Genomic DNA, 12,453 nt, shown 5'->3' on the forward strand with positions numbered 1-12,453 from the left:
ACGTCCTGTCACTGCCTGGTGGGACCTAGGAGTTGTTTCTCTGATCTGTAGTCTTCAAAGGTGTACACGTTTGTACTTTATTCACCTTATACTGTGATTCTGCTTCTCAATAATGTTTTAATTATCATTAATGTATATCTTTTGATCTCTTATGTTTGCCAAAAGACTAAGTATACCTTTGTTTATTTTTTATACTGTTACAGTTTTATTGTTATTGTTGCTTTCTGTTGTGGATTAGAGTTTATTTTCTATTTTCTTGTTTCCATCTAAGAGCTGTACGTTAGCTTTCATGTCTTTAAATAGCAGCTCATCTATATTTAGTCTGTTTCAGTGTGTCTGTTCTCTTTACTGCTTGTGTAAAGAGTGCTAGTGCCAAGTCAATTAGAGGAAACCATTTCAGTCAATTCATCAATTAGTTATGATCATAGATTAATAGTTGAAGGAATTTGAAGGGGAAAAACTCAAAGACCCCAAAATTTTAGCTCCTCACTTTGACATTCGGCTGCTTTTTAATGATAATTGTGATTTTAGAAAGTTTCCATGTGAGAGAGAAGTCATTTCAGGACACAACTTGGCTTTAAAGAGCTTTAAAGGGGATTTTTCATTATTATTTCAGATGATAAATTGATAAATTGGATAAATTGCTATCAGACTGATTACAAACCAAAGGAATCCTGTAGTACAGCCCTGGTCTCACTTCATTTTATTTAATACTACTATATACTACAAATGTATGCAGGCTCAAGCACAAGATGAGTAATTAAACACAAATTGACAATTTCAGGATCATAATAAGAGGATTTCATTTCAGGAAATTAAACTGTTAATAAAAATGTGCATCGCAGTCCCCTGTGGGAAGGTGAGGGCATATGGTGTAGGCAAATGTTTCCATAAGTGCAGCTAAGCGTGCGCATCCTCATCCTGTTGCCTTCCTCTTCAGCTGTTAGAGGACACTCCATAGAGGAGACCACTTCTTTTTTCCCCTGCAGAGCTCTTTTTGATGTTTTAAATTCAAAGTTAAACCTTTTCGCGTTTCAGAACAATCTTTGCTGGTGCGAGACTCGCCCGGCTGGTGCTACGATAACGCTGGTTTAGGTGGGTTATGTTCTTTCCACCTGTTCTCTCCTCAGTCTGATCCATGTCTTTGCATTTTGATGAGCCAGCAAACACACTCAAGCGCACAAAGCTGAGCCTGACCTTCTCTGCAAACACTGAGTCGCATAGCCAATGTGCCTGTTTAGCATTAGCCGTGAAAGATGCAGAATGGATCAAACTGGGGCTGCTTTGACCTGGAGGAACACTCACGCCCTCGATACTCTGACATGACTAAGAACATATTGACATGGTGAAGATAAAAGGACAAACGTGGCGATTAGAGGAGGTGTGAGTTTGATCAGTGCGTCTCTTCTGCTGAGTGAAGGACGGTGAATGGATCCAACTGATGTTTTCTCCTTAGGGAAACAGGAGCTTTAATTACTGACACACCAAAGCGGCATGTCTATCACCCAGACAGGTCAGCAGAGTATGACTGTGTGAGTGTGGGTGTGAGAAAGACACAGAAAGACAGAGTTGGACCTGACCTATCCACTAGAGTTTTTAAATGACAGGAGGATATCATCCATTTAAGACCAGAAAAGCTCAAATCAATTATCCATTCTCAAAATATGTGTAAAGCATAAATTAACTTTGAGAGGTTACTAAATATGCTGTCCTCTGTGGTCTTTTTAACAGAGGCTAAAAACTTAACTGAAATGACAAAGTGAATAGGGATGAGCAGATTAAGTATGCTTGAATGTGCATAATATGTTTCTACTGATTTAAATTCAAACAGCGATGAACTAGAACTACAGTAGTGGTTGCCCATTTGTAAATAGTACAGTGGGTGGATCAGGAAGGGGGGCTGTGGTGGATTTTGACCTCAAACATCCAAAATGTAAACAGTTTATCCTCAAGTCAGAGGACATTCAACCTATTGCTAAGCCCTGCCCTCCAGTGCCCTGAGCCAATCACATTTCTTGCAGCTACACAACACACTTTGACATCCAGCTTGTAGATCTCCACAGAAAAGCATCAGAAGTGTTAATTTTCCTGTGGTTTTTATCGAAATGTTTCCAGTTTTAACTTAGAAAACGGTCAAACAATGTGCATAGGGTAATTGAAAACACTGATATGACATATCCTGAGAGGCCAGACAATGACATATTTTATCCCCATCTCTAAACCTCTCATAAACACTGAAAAGTGTCTCCTTACAGCTCACAAAAATGCACTTTCTCAAAACATGAGAATATCACAAAACACCAGACTCAGAAGTATTTATAACACAGAAATGTTAACCGTCTGGAAAATGACATTAATTTATGCACTCAGTCATTGTTTGGAGCTCCGTTTTCATGAATTACTGCATCTATGTGACATGGAATGGAGGCAATCAGTCTGTGGCACTGCTGGGTTGTAATGAAGCCCAGGCTGCTCTGATGGCAGCTTCATATCAGGCTGGTCAGTCAAACTCAGTAATACCACAGTCAGTAAACCAGTTTCTGGTAGTTTTGGCTACACTGTGGGCAGGTGCCAAGTCCTATGGGAAAATTAAATCAGAATCTCCGTATAGCTTCTCAGCAGATAGAAACATGAAGCACTCTAAAATCTCCTGGTAGACCGCTGACAGCGTTGACTCTGGACTTCATGAAGCATAGTGGACCTACACCAGCAGGTGACATGGCACCCTAAACACTGGCCTTCAAACATCTTGGATTCTCTCTGATCTTCCTCCAGACTCTGAGCGCCTGATTTCCGGATGAAATTCAAAATTTCCTTTAATGTGAAAACAGGGCTTTGGACCACTGCGCAACAGTCCAGTTGTTTTTATCCTTAGCCCACGTGAGAAGCTTATGAAAACTGTGGTTCAGGATTGGCTTCACACTAAGAACATTTCACTTGTAGTTCATTTCCTGGCCCCAACTGTGTGTGGTGGCTCTTGGTCTGTTGACTCCAGCCTCAGTCCACTCCTTCTGAAGTTCCTCTAAGTTCCTGAATCTGCTTGAATTGATTGAAATTTGTTTGAAAAATCCTCTAAAGGATAAGCTCATCCCTGTTGTGCACCTTTTCTTACCACAAGTTTCTCTCTTTGCTTTGATACAGCCTCTGAGAACAGCCTGACCTTTCAAAAATGACCTTCTGTGGCTTACCCACCATGTGGAGGATGACAATGATTGTCCTTCGTAAAAAAAGTCAAGTCAGTAGACTTCCCCATGATTACGGTTGTGTGCACAAAAACCAGAGTGAGAGCAGGAAGGCCCAGGAATCATTTGCAAATTGGACTTTTCTACAAAATTCTAATACTATGAGATAGTGGATTTTTGTTTTAATGAGCTGTAAGTAGTAATCATTAAGATTAAAACAAAAAAGGCTTAAAAAGATTCACTTTTTATGAGATGAATCTAGAATATATGGAAATTTAACTTTCTGAAGTAAACCACGGAAAAAATGAACTTTTACAGGAAATTCTATTTTTTCTTTAGATGCACATATGTACCATCCCTTTGTAGTTAACTCATTTACCAGAGGTCACTGATCCCTGCAAATATTATGGCTAACTTGAGCTTCATGGCTTTAGCTCATCATACCAACCTAGCTTTTGTATTTTTCTGTTGACAATCAGTGATAGCTGTAGCAAAAAAACAAAAACTGTTCACATTAACTTTGTCAGCGTGTCAACTGTTTTTCTGAGTGAGCTCATGGGGTGCAGTTTAGTGACAGAGCACGCAGAAATTGGAGAAAACCCCTTAAAGGAATCTTGAAAAATCAAGTTCAAAGGCAAGGGATGGACATGAGGCAAAATGACTTTGACCTTGACCTACAACTTCCAAAATCAAATCAGTTAACCCTTAAGTCAGGGTGGACATTTGTGTAAAGTCTGAAAAACATCCCTCCAAGTGTTGTTGACATAGAAGAAAGCCCTTTGAAGTGTTCTTTAGATATCATATTCACAAGAATGGCCAGGCAGACAAAAAACATAAAAGCATAATGCCTCCGGCCCCTGGCTTTCAACAGTGAATGATGTTGTTTTCAGATATTGTTAGCATGTCATCATGGGACTTGTGGTCCTAATTTTTACAATAAATTCTGGAAAAAATTCTGTTTGACATGTCTAGGGTAGAAATCCCTTTTCTACATAAATTAATGTTAGTTAATTTTCTTCATGCTCTGTTAAGCAACATTCATTCATTCATGTTGTGTCATTCCATGCTTATAAAATAGGCACAAGTCACATCAGCCAACATAAACAGTGCACTGATCTCCATCGTCACCCTCTAATGAATAAGTAAGTGTTCCCAGAGAAACAGGCTCTCATATGAAATTAAACTGTTATAAAACTGAACATTTCTCTGGGTTTGAACTTGCAGGATAATGTGTCTTCAGAACTCTGCATGATGTAATATGCTCTAAAGTAATAACTGTCTAAAAGATTAACCTGGAATCATTACACTACTTACCATGATGTAACACTAATTTCTTATTTTAAGACATTTGCATTCAGGTATGTTTTATACTTTGTCCTCTAAACTACAATAATTTTCCCTAAAGAGTGATACATTAAGGGACACCAATTTAGCTCAGAGAGCAACAAAGAAATCAGGTGGGGGTTTTAACAAGAACTTAAGGCATTCTGGTGAATGTCGCTCATCTCTTCTCCCCATATTTCCTGTGTATCTTTTGAACTGTCCTAACCCATCGAGTAAATCCAAAACATTTTTAACAAAAATATTTATCAAGTCAGGTCACGTCACTGTGATAAACGACCCTATACTGCTCTGGCCTCCTGATGGCCATCATCTAGGCCCATGTCCCAGCTCTCTAGTTGGGATTTTCTGCTGTGACTTTTGGCTGCCGTGCTTGGACTTCGAAATACCTCAGGACAACAGCATGGACAGGCATGATGGGAGGGGACAGCTAAACCAAATTGTGCTTCTTCTTCTCCTGGCAGAATAAAACGATTACTAAAGCACAGCTATTTAACGTCATTGACCCAAAATGCTGCGTCATCAGCTCCAGTTTGGGGTGAGCTGAGTTAGGCCCCGGTAAGCATGCCAGGTGCCTGTGAAACGCATCCAGCAGTTGACCGCTCCTGTGGCCGCTCTCCTGAGGACGTCAGCACTAGACACACAGTCTTGCCAACGATAACCAAAAATGTGCAAAAGAGAAGCCGTCACAAAGGAGTCCAGCCAGCACCTCTGGCCATCAGTCAACGTCCAGGCCTCACAAGAGTATAGTAAGACCGAGGACCAAGGACTGAAAGACTTTGACTTTCGTCCACATGCTCAGATACCTTGAGCAGCTCACTGCCTTTCCCAGCAAGCCCATCACCCTTGTGTGAAGCAAAGTCTGCGGTTGATCTCCATCTCGCAGTCAGCGGATCGATGGATTATGATGCCAATATAGGTGAACTGTTTCACAACTTCCACATACTCAACATTCAAAAATATATCCTTGTTAGTAAAGTATGTTAATTATTCAGTTTATCAACTGAATCAACTGCCCTACGTAGACATGAATCCATGCATTTTATTTTGCCGTTTTCTTGTAATAACAAATAATTTTTGGACATTTTCTTGAGGTTTTCTGACTTATTTCCGTGGTTATCTGAAAAAAACAACACTGGTTTCCCCAGTGATAACTACACCTTAAAAGAAGTGCTGAAATATACTTGTTCTGATGAGTAAAATTAAATGTGTGTGATTCATGTCCTAATAGTGTTTTTATACTATTGTGAACATATGCTTTTTTAGGTCACATTTAGGGTACGTTAAATATGCTTTGATTTCAGATCGCTGGTCATGTGGAACATCTTTTTTGCTTAAACTATTTTCATCCAAGTTTCACAAAAAGCTGTCTATAAATCAGGAAATTATCAAACATATGAACTTAAAGGACACTAAGAAGCTGTGCCCCTACCTGTGATCATTTATCAACACAGACATGAACCTGACATGGTAGATTTTGGGATTTAAGGATAAAACATCATTCTCATAATGCTTTTTAAGACATACATAAAACCGTCTTACCTCTCGTCCAGTCAAGACGTGTCGTGCCAGCTTCACCTTGGCAAAATTCCCCTTCCCTATAGTCTTCAGAAGGCGGTAATTGCCAATATGAGGATGCTCCTCTGTGGAGGTGAAGGAGTTGCGGCATCGAGGCAAGCTGTGGCGACTAGCAGACTTAGTTGGGGGTACTGGAGGTTCAACGAAGCCATCCACCGATGAGTGCTGTAAGACACGTCAAACATGTACGGATAAGACACTTTGATTTTTGCAGACATCAACATTAGATATTTTGGAATTTATCTGCCTTCTTACTGGACAGTGAGTGAACACAAAGCTTCCTTTCTATGCCATAGAAACTATGCAGCAGAATGCTGCAGTGGAGATTGAAGCTAGGATATCCTCAGTGCAAACAAAGATGCACTCATTAACACAGATGACTCAGATACAAGAAAGAAACCACTGTGCCAAGTCTGCATGTGTTTGTGTTTGTCTGAGCATTTGTCAGTAAGTTTTCTGTGCATGCAGGCACAGAGAGTGGTGCACTGCATTAAAGGGACAAAGAGGAGGAAAGAATCAGGTTTCCTCTTCTCTTCCCTCCGTGACATTTTAACCTCTTAACCTACAGACCTTATCAGTCACCACACAAAGTTTGATAACAAAAGAAGAAGGACTTTTTTGCCTTTGTGCCCTTGGGAATACCAAATAAATTTTAAGAGCAGAGTCTAGACTTCTAACAATATTAGCTGAACCTACAAACAAAAACCGTCCCTTTGACTGACATCTGAAGGTGAACGTGTAACACCCTGGCATGATGTTGGCACAGACTGCCCCCAGTCTCTGCTGCTCTGCCTCCTCTCCTCTACAACAGCTGCTGATGTCAGTCCAGGTCAGAGATCCCATGATCCTTTGCTCCTGAGCACCACACCCCAGCCAGAGAATAAAGCGTTGGTCTGGTTACCCAGGCTCCCCTGCTCTCATTTCACGGGGGGAAATGCTACACCCTGCAGGGTGCGCATCAACTCACCTCTCATGCATCCTGACAGAAAGAGAGCTACACTGCAGGATTCAAACACTTCCTGGTGTGACGGTGTGAGTGTGTGTGTGTGAGAGAGAGAGAAAAGAGAGATGTTGATTTGGTGCCAATTATAGTCAGCATCCTCATTTCTAATGCACCAAAACCCCCACCAAGACAGAGGGATTTTTCCACCATGGATTGTCATTATTGTTTATACAGCAAGTAAATATTTATAGTTTAGTTCTCTTTAAGTCAACTTTGTCATACTGAGTGGTACCTTAATACTAGGTATGGATGCACATCAGTGTGAACTACAAATGGTTTGATTTCCGTCAGCTCAGACTTCATATGGAGGTGGTCTGGGATGCCCTTACCTGGGCTGGTTTGGTAGTTAGATAGAAAGCATACTTACACACATTAAAAACCACCCTGTGAACTGATGTGATCCGGGATAGTCCGCTAGTAAACAAAAGCATGGTGTCTTTAAAACAACAAGAAAATTTGTTAAAGCGAAACTAGTTCTCTAATGGGAGCCAGCTCCCATTAATCTCATATAAGAGTGTTGTCTTCAAACTTCAAAAATTACACATCAGTACTCCTACATAACTTTTCATCTTAAATCAAATCATCTTTAATTTTACTAAACCCCCACATGGTTTATAGGATAAATTGTATCAGTATTTCCTTTAAATGCATGTTTATGACCAAATGAAGGAGAAAAGCCATTAAAGAGGCAATGCTAGCCTCCTAGCTAATGGCTAATTTGTGCACATTTGATGTTATTGCCAGCAACATCATTGCACACGGGATGTAGGGCTAAGCCACAGCAAGAAAGCCGTGGAAATGATGTATGGGCTATTGTTTGCATAATAGGTGGGCAAGTTAGTTCCAACATGAGGTCAACACTGAAGGCATATTGTTAAAAAAGATTAGGGATTGACCCATTAGCAAACAAATATTGAGACCGATATACAGCCCTTGGCCACATAACAGATTTGGAATTTTATTTTACCAAGTGCACTACTTTTGCTCCGTTGAGAGGTGTGTCTTCCCTACGGCTTACTTCACTCTCCACAGTCTCACCAACGACTGCATACAACCCAATCTGATTGGCCAGACGTCTCATGAGAACTAGCCAATGAACACTTAAGCGTGGGTGCCACTGACACAGTAAGCCTACGGCATCACTTCCTGTATCCTGTCTCTACTGTATTGCTTGTGTTATTTCTCTAGTTGACAGAACTAGTGCTAGATCATTCACATATGCAGTTTTAGTTTGGCCACACTCAGTACATTTCCAATAGGCCGAATAATTGGTTATCAGTCTCTTGCACTTGTAATAATCAGTATCGACATCAGCCCTGAAAAACAAGTATCAGTGGACCCTCAGTAAACATCAAACACTATTGTTATCTGTTTAGGTACCCCGGCATCAAAAACTCAATGTCTGTGGCACCAGATTTTGAGTAATTTTTGTATTTAATGACTTAAAAGTTACAGGCAATGCCTGCACACTTTCTGAAGTTTATAAAAAAGTTTCCCATTTTTTGTGAAATTTAGACAGTGTGCAGGAGTTTGCCTGCAATGTCTGGTGGATTTATTCCTACCCTATGCAGATGTCTGATGAAACTGAGGTAGTTTTTAAAGTTTCAGTATTTTCCATTTTATCTACTATTCAAAGAACAACATTTGTACAGTTCTAGAAACATGTGATATCAAAAACTTGTTGAAAATTTGATCAACCTTAGCCGGCAAACACATTTTGAGTGGCTCCAATTCTGTAAACTAACCAAGCTGGCATTTCTGCTGGCAGAAGATTGATTCACAAAGCTTGTTTCACCCTCATGTCCATTATTGCCCAGCTACTGGCATTATGTCTTCACCAACAGCAGACAAATCAAATATAACAAACACCTGCACAGACACATAAAAGTAAGAAAGCCAGTGGAGAGCTCCTTCTATTTTGCTGCACTAAAAGCCACTCGTCTCTCTGAGTAATAAGCTGTTATGCAATGCAGTTCAGCTGCTAGTGGGCCCTGGGGCTGCCTGATGGAGTCAAACAGAGGAAGGCTAGGCTGGCTGGCTACTGCCAGTGCTGCTGAGCTGAGTTTTAATAGCCGTTGAGCAGTCTATGTCCATGTCTGTGAGACCTAAAGCAGCATTAGACTGTGAGACAGTTGCATTAAAAAACTCCATACACTGATGCATCACTGAACACCAGAGAAGAAATGATGTAAAGATACATTAAAGGATGTTATATAACTTGAAATAAGCACTTTTGTAATGTCATTATGGTACCTGAAGATGACAATGATTGTGCATGTTCTCCTGCTGATATGAAAGGACTATTTTTAGATGAGAATAACCTTTGATGGACGCTTCTGGCAATTTTCCACTGTAACACAATCTAATAGGAGGCTTTAGCCTCTGCCTCATCTTGTTTCCAAGAAAAAAAATGAGACAAACCTAGATATGTCAGAGCCTGTCAGCATACACACAGTAGTCCTCGTTTGGACTGATCTCAACAGAGATACTCCTTCTATTATGCTGCTCAGTGTGCGCGTGACCGGGAGCGCGCGAGCAGCACCTGGGGGGGGGGGGGGGGGGTCGTTCATAAACATTCCTTCACACGCAGTGAATGAGAAATCTGCAGCTAATTCTTTAGCCTGTGAATAAATACATGCCTGTGTGCTGCTCTTCAGTATCGTGGCAGCGGAATGGTGAATAATAACACCTCAGTCCTCCTCCTCTTCCTCCTCCTCATCAGCTCTGAGCGTGCAGTTACAACAGGGCCCAATAGGTGATGGATGTCACATTGCGATGCTACCAAGCGTTGCCATTGAAAAGTAGGGCAACATCCTCCCCCACCCTCCCTAAATATTGACCAGAAAATACCCCCAGTTGCACTAGTAGGGCCACATAAATTCTCCCACAGGCCATGAAGGCAGCGTTTATATTCTCCCACATTAACATTCAAGCTTCGCATGTATCATTAAAGGCAGCATACTGACGCAGTGCGTTGTTACGGCTAGCTTAGTTGTACACAACAACACGGGCAGACATAGCCAAACTGCACCTCTATTCTGGGTTATTCAAGGCTGCTTGCGTTTTATTCCCGTCACAGTGGAAAATAGGCTGAGTGCTCATTGATCGAGAAGCTCTGCAACGCTAGCAGCGAAAAGGCTCAGCTAAACATGCACCGACAAGTGCGCCAAAAAAGCCAAATCCCTGCTCATATTCACCCCGCTCCCACGTCCGTTAAGACACCCGGCGTCTGAGGACAACAGCACTTACATTTTCGGTGTCACGCTCGTTCACCGTGGGCAATGGCGTTCTGGTCGACATCTTGTGTGCTTCGCAGGCCCGCTCAGCGATGCAGCGGGCTGGGCAGAGCAGAGCAGACACGGCGCGGTGCGGTGCCTCCGTCCCTCTCTACATCCCCTGGAAACACCGCAAACAGCGGCCCTGGTTTTTACCGCAGCATAGCGCGGGCAGGGCCCAGCCGACACGCCAGATTCGGTCTCTTTAGGCTCTCGGCGGTGAGCTTCCCTTCAGGTAGGCTAGCGGCAGACAGAAAAGGAGGAAAGAGAGACAGAGAGAGGGGGGAGCAGGGAGAGAGAGAGAGAGAGAGAGAGAAGGGGGGCAGGCCAGGAAGATGCGTCGGTAACGGACGGGTCTGCGCAGCGCATCTCAAACCTCCCACCAGGAAGGATGGAGGGATCTCTCTCTCGCTCTCTTCCTCTATGTCTCACACAAATACACTCCCTTTGTCTCCTCTTTCTAGCTCTTTATTCGTGTCACCAGAAAACAGTCAAGCACACAGCTGCTACAGTGTTCCTGAATTTAGACCAAATATAACTGTAGGACATCCCTTAATTACTTAGAATCGATCCACATAAAGCTTTAATGTTACATATTAAGGACATTGAAGTGGGGTTGAAATTACTGTTTCATAAAATACCTGTAAAACCATGAATTTATGCCTTGTTTTGTTAATGTTTGTAAGATTAACCGTGTACGCCTTGGTTTAACGTCATGATTGCATACATGGTGTTAAAGCTCAGTGATTTCCCCTTCATGTGGTGTTTGAATGTGGTAAACAATGTCCAGATAGAGGCCTAGTACATGGATAAAGCCTGTGTCCATCTGTGCACTGGACAGGCTGCGCTATCTGCTGGCTAATTGCAGCATTACACAACAAATCCCAGCTCCAGTAATGAAAATACAATTCACTGAATGAGCAGGGGAAAAATAGCTACAAGATTCAGATTTATTTATTTTCCAAATCATTATTTGAACTGTATATTTTGAAGACAAAAATATTTTAATTATTGCGGACAGATATTAAAAAACATACCAAAAGTCAAAAGAAGAAACCCATTTGATTATTATTATTATTATTATTTACATATTAAAAGAAGTGGGTAGAAGTACAGACTGATTTAATCCCACTCCTTCAGTAATTGGTTTTGATTTTTTTTCCTCCCTTACATACACTAAATGGCCAAAAGTATTTAGTCAGCCCGGATAATTATTGATTTGATTATTATTAAATTCAAGTGTTCAATCTGAGCTGTTGCCACAGGTGTAAAAAATCAAGCTCCTGACCATGTCCATTTACAAATATTTGTGACTGTGACTAAAAACTGTGTCTTTCTGTGTCTTTCTGAAGAGCTCAGTGACCAGAGATACTCCACAGCCAACTGTAAGTGATATCATTAGAAACTGGAAGCATTTAGGAACAACAGTAAATCTGCAAAAATCACAGAGTGGGGTCGACGACTGTGGCGTGACGCGTAAGAGTTCAAAACTTCCACTAGTGGAAGTTTTGAACTTCCACTAGTATTAATGTAAGCACAAAAACAGTGCAGCTGCAGCTTCATGAATGGGTTTCTATGGCAATGTAGCTGCATGCAAGCCTCATATCACCAAGTCCAATGTGAAGTGTGCAACGGAGTGGTGTAAAGCACGCTGCCACTGGACTGTGGAGCAGTAGAAATGTCTTCTGTGGAGTGATGAATCACACTTTTCTGTTTGAGTGGCAGATGGGCGATGGACATTCACAGAGTTGCCCCTAAACCTCTCTCATATCGTCTTGGCTGTGTACTTCGGGTCATTGCCATGTTTGACGGTGAACCTTAAGCCCAGTCTGAAGCCCTGAGTGCTGCCGGACAGGTTTTTATTGAGGATATCTCTGTGCTTTGGTCCATTCAGTTTTTTCTCAACCCTGACCAGTCTCCCAGTCCCTGCTACAGATAACCATCCATGCCCTAACACCATGCTCTGCTGTTGGGATGGTATTGGGCTGGTGATTAGCCGTAGCTGTTTTCCTCCAGACATAACATTTAGAATTCTCTCTTACTTAAGCCCTTCTCCCCAGTTTGCTCAGTTTGG

At 41.7% G+C, this 12,453-nt stretch overlaps 1 protein-coding gene across 2 annotated transcripts in view; it reads right to left on the reverse strand.

The window, feature by feature from the left end:
- LOC121510986 (serine/threonine-protein kinase MARK1-like) overlaps positions 1 to 10,739 on the reverse strand; it is a 54,506-nt gene extending 43,767 nt beyond the window's left edge. Inside the window, exons 1-2 of one of the 2 annotated variants that reach the window (XM_041789437.1) lie at positions 10,354 to 10,739; positions 6,066 to 6,266 (exon numbers count right to left, since the gene is read on the reverse strand). In XM_041789437.1, the coding sequence (XP_041645371.1) occupies positions 6,066 to 6,266; positions 10,354 to 10,404 (252 nt within the window). In that variant the 5' untranslated portion in view covers positions 10,405 to 10,739. The remainder of the gene's footprint in view (positions 1 to 6,065; positions 6,267 to 10,353) is intronic. The other variant, XM_041789436.1, reaches the window with a different exon arrangement.
- Between the last annotated feature and the right edge of the window lie 1,714 nt (positions 10,740 to 12,453).

The sequence above is a fragment of the Cheilinus undulatus genome, linkage group 6 (genome assembly GCF_018320785.1).
Source record: "Cheilinus undulatus linkage group 6, ASM1832078v1, whole genome shotgun sequence".
Taxonomy (NCBI): domain Eukaryota; kingdom Metazoa; phylum Chordata; class Actinopteri; order Labriformes; family Labridae; genus Cheilinus; species Cheilinus undulatus.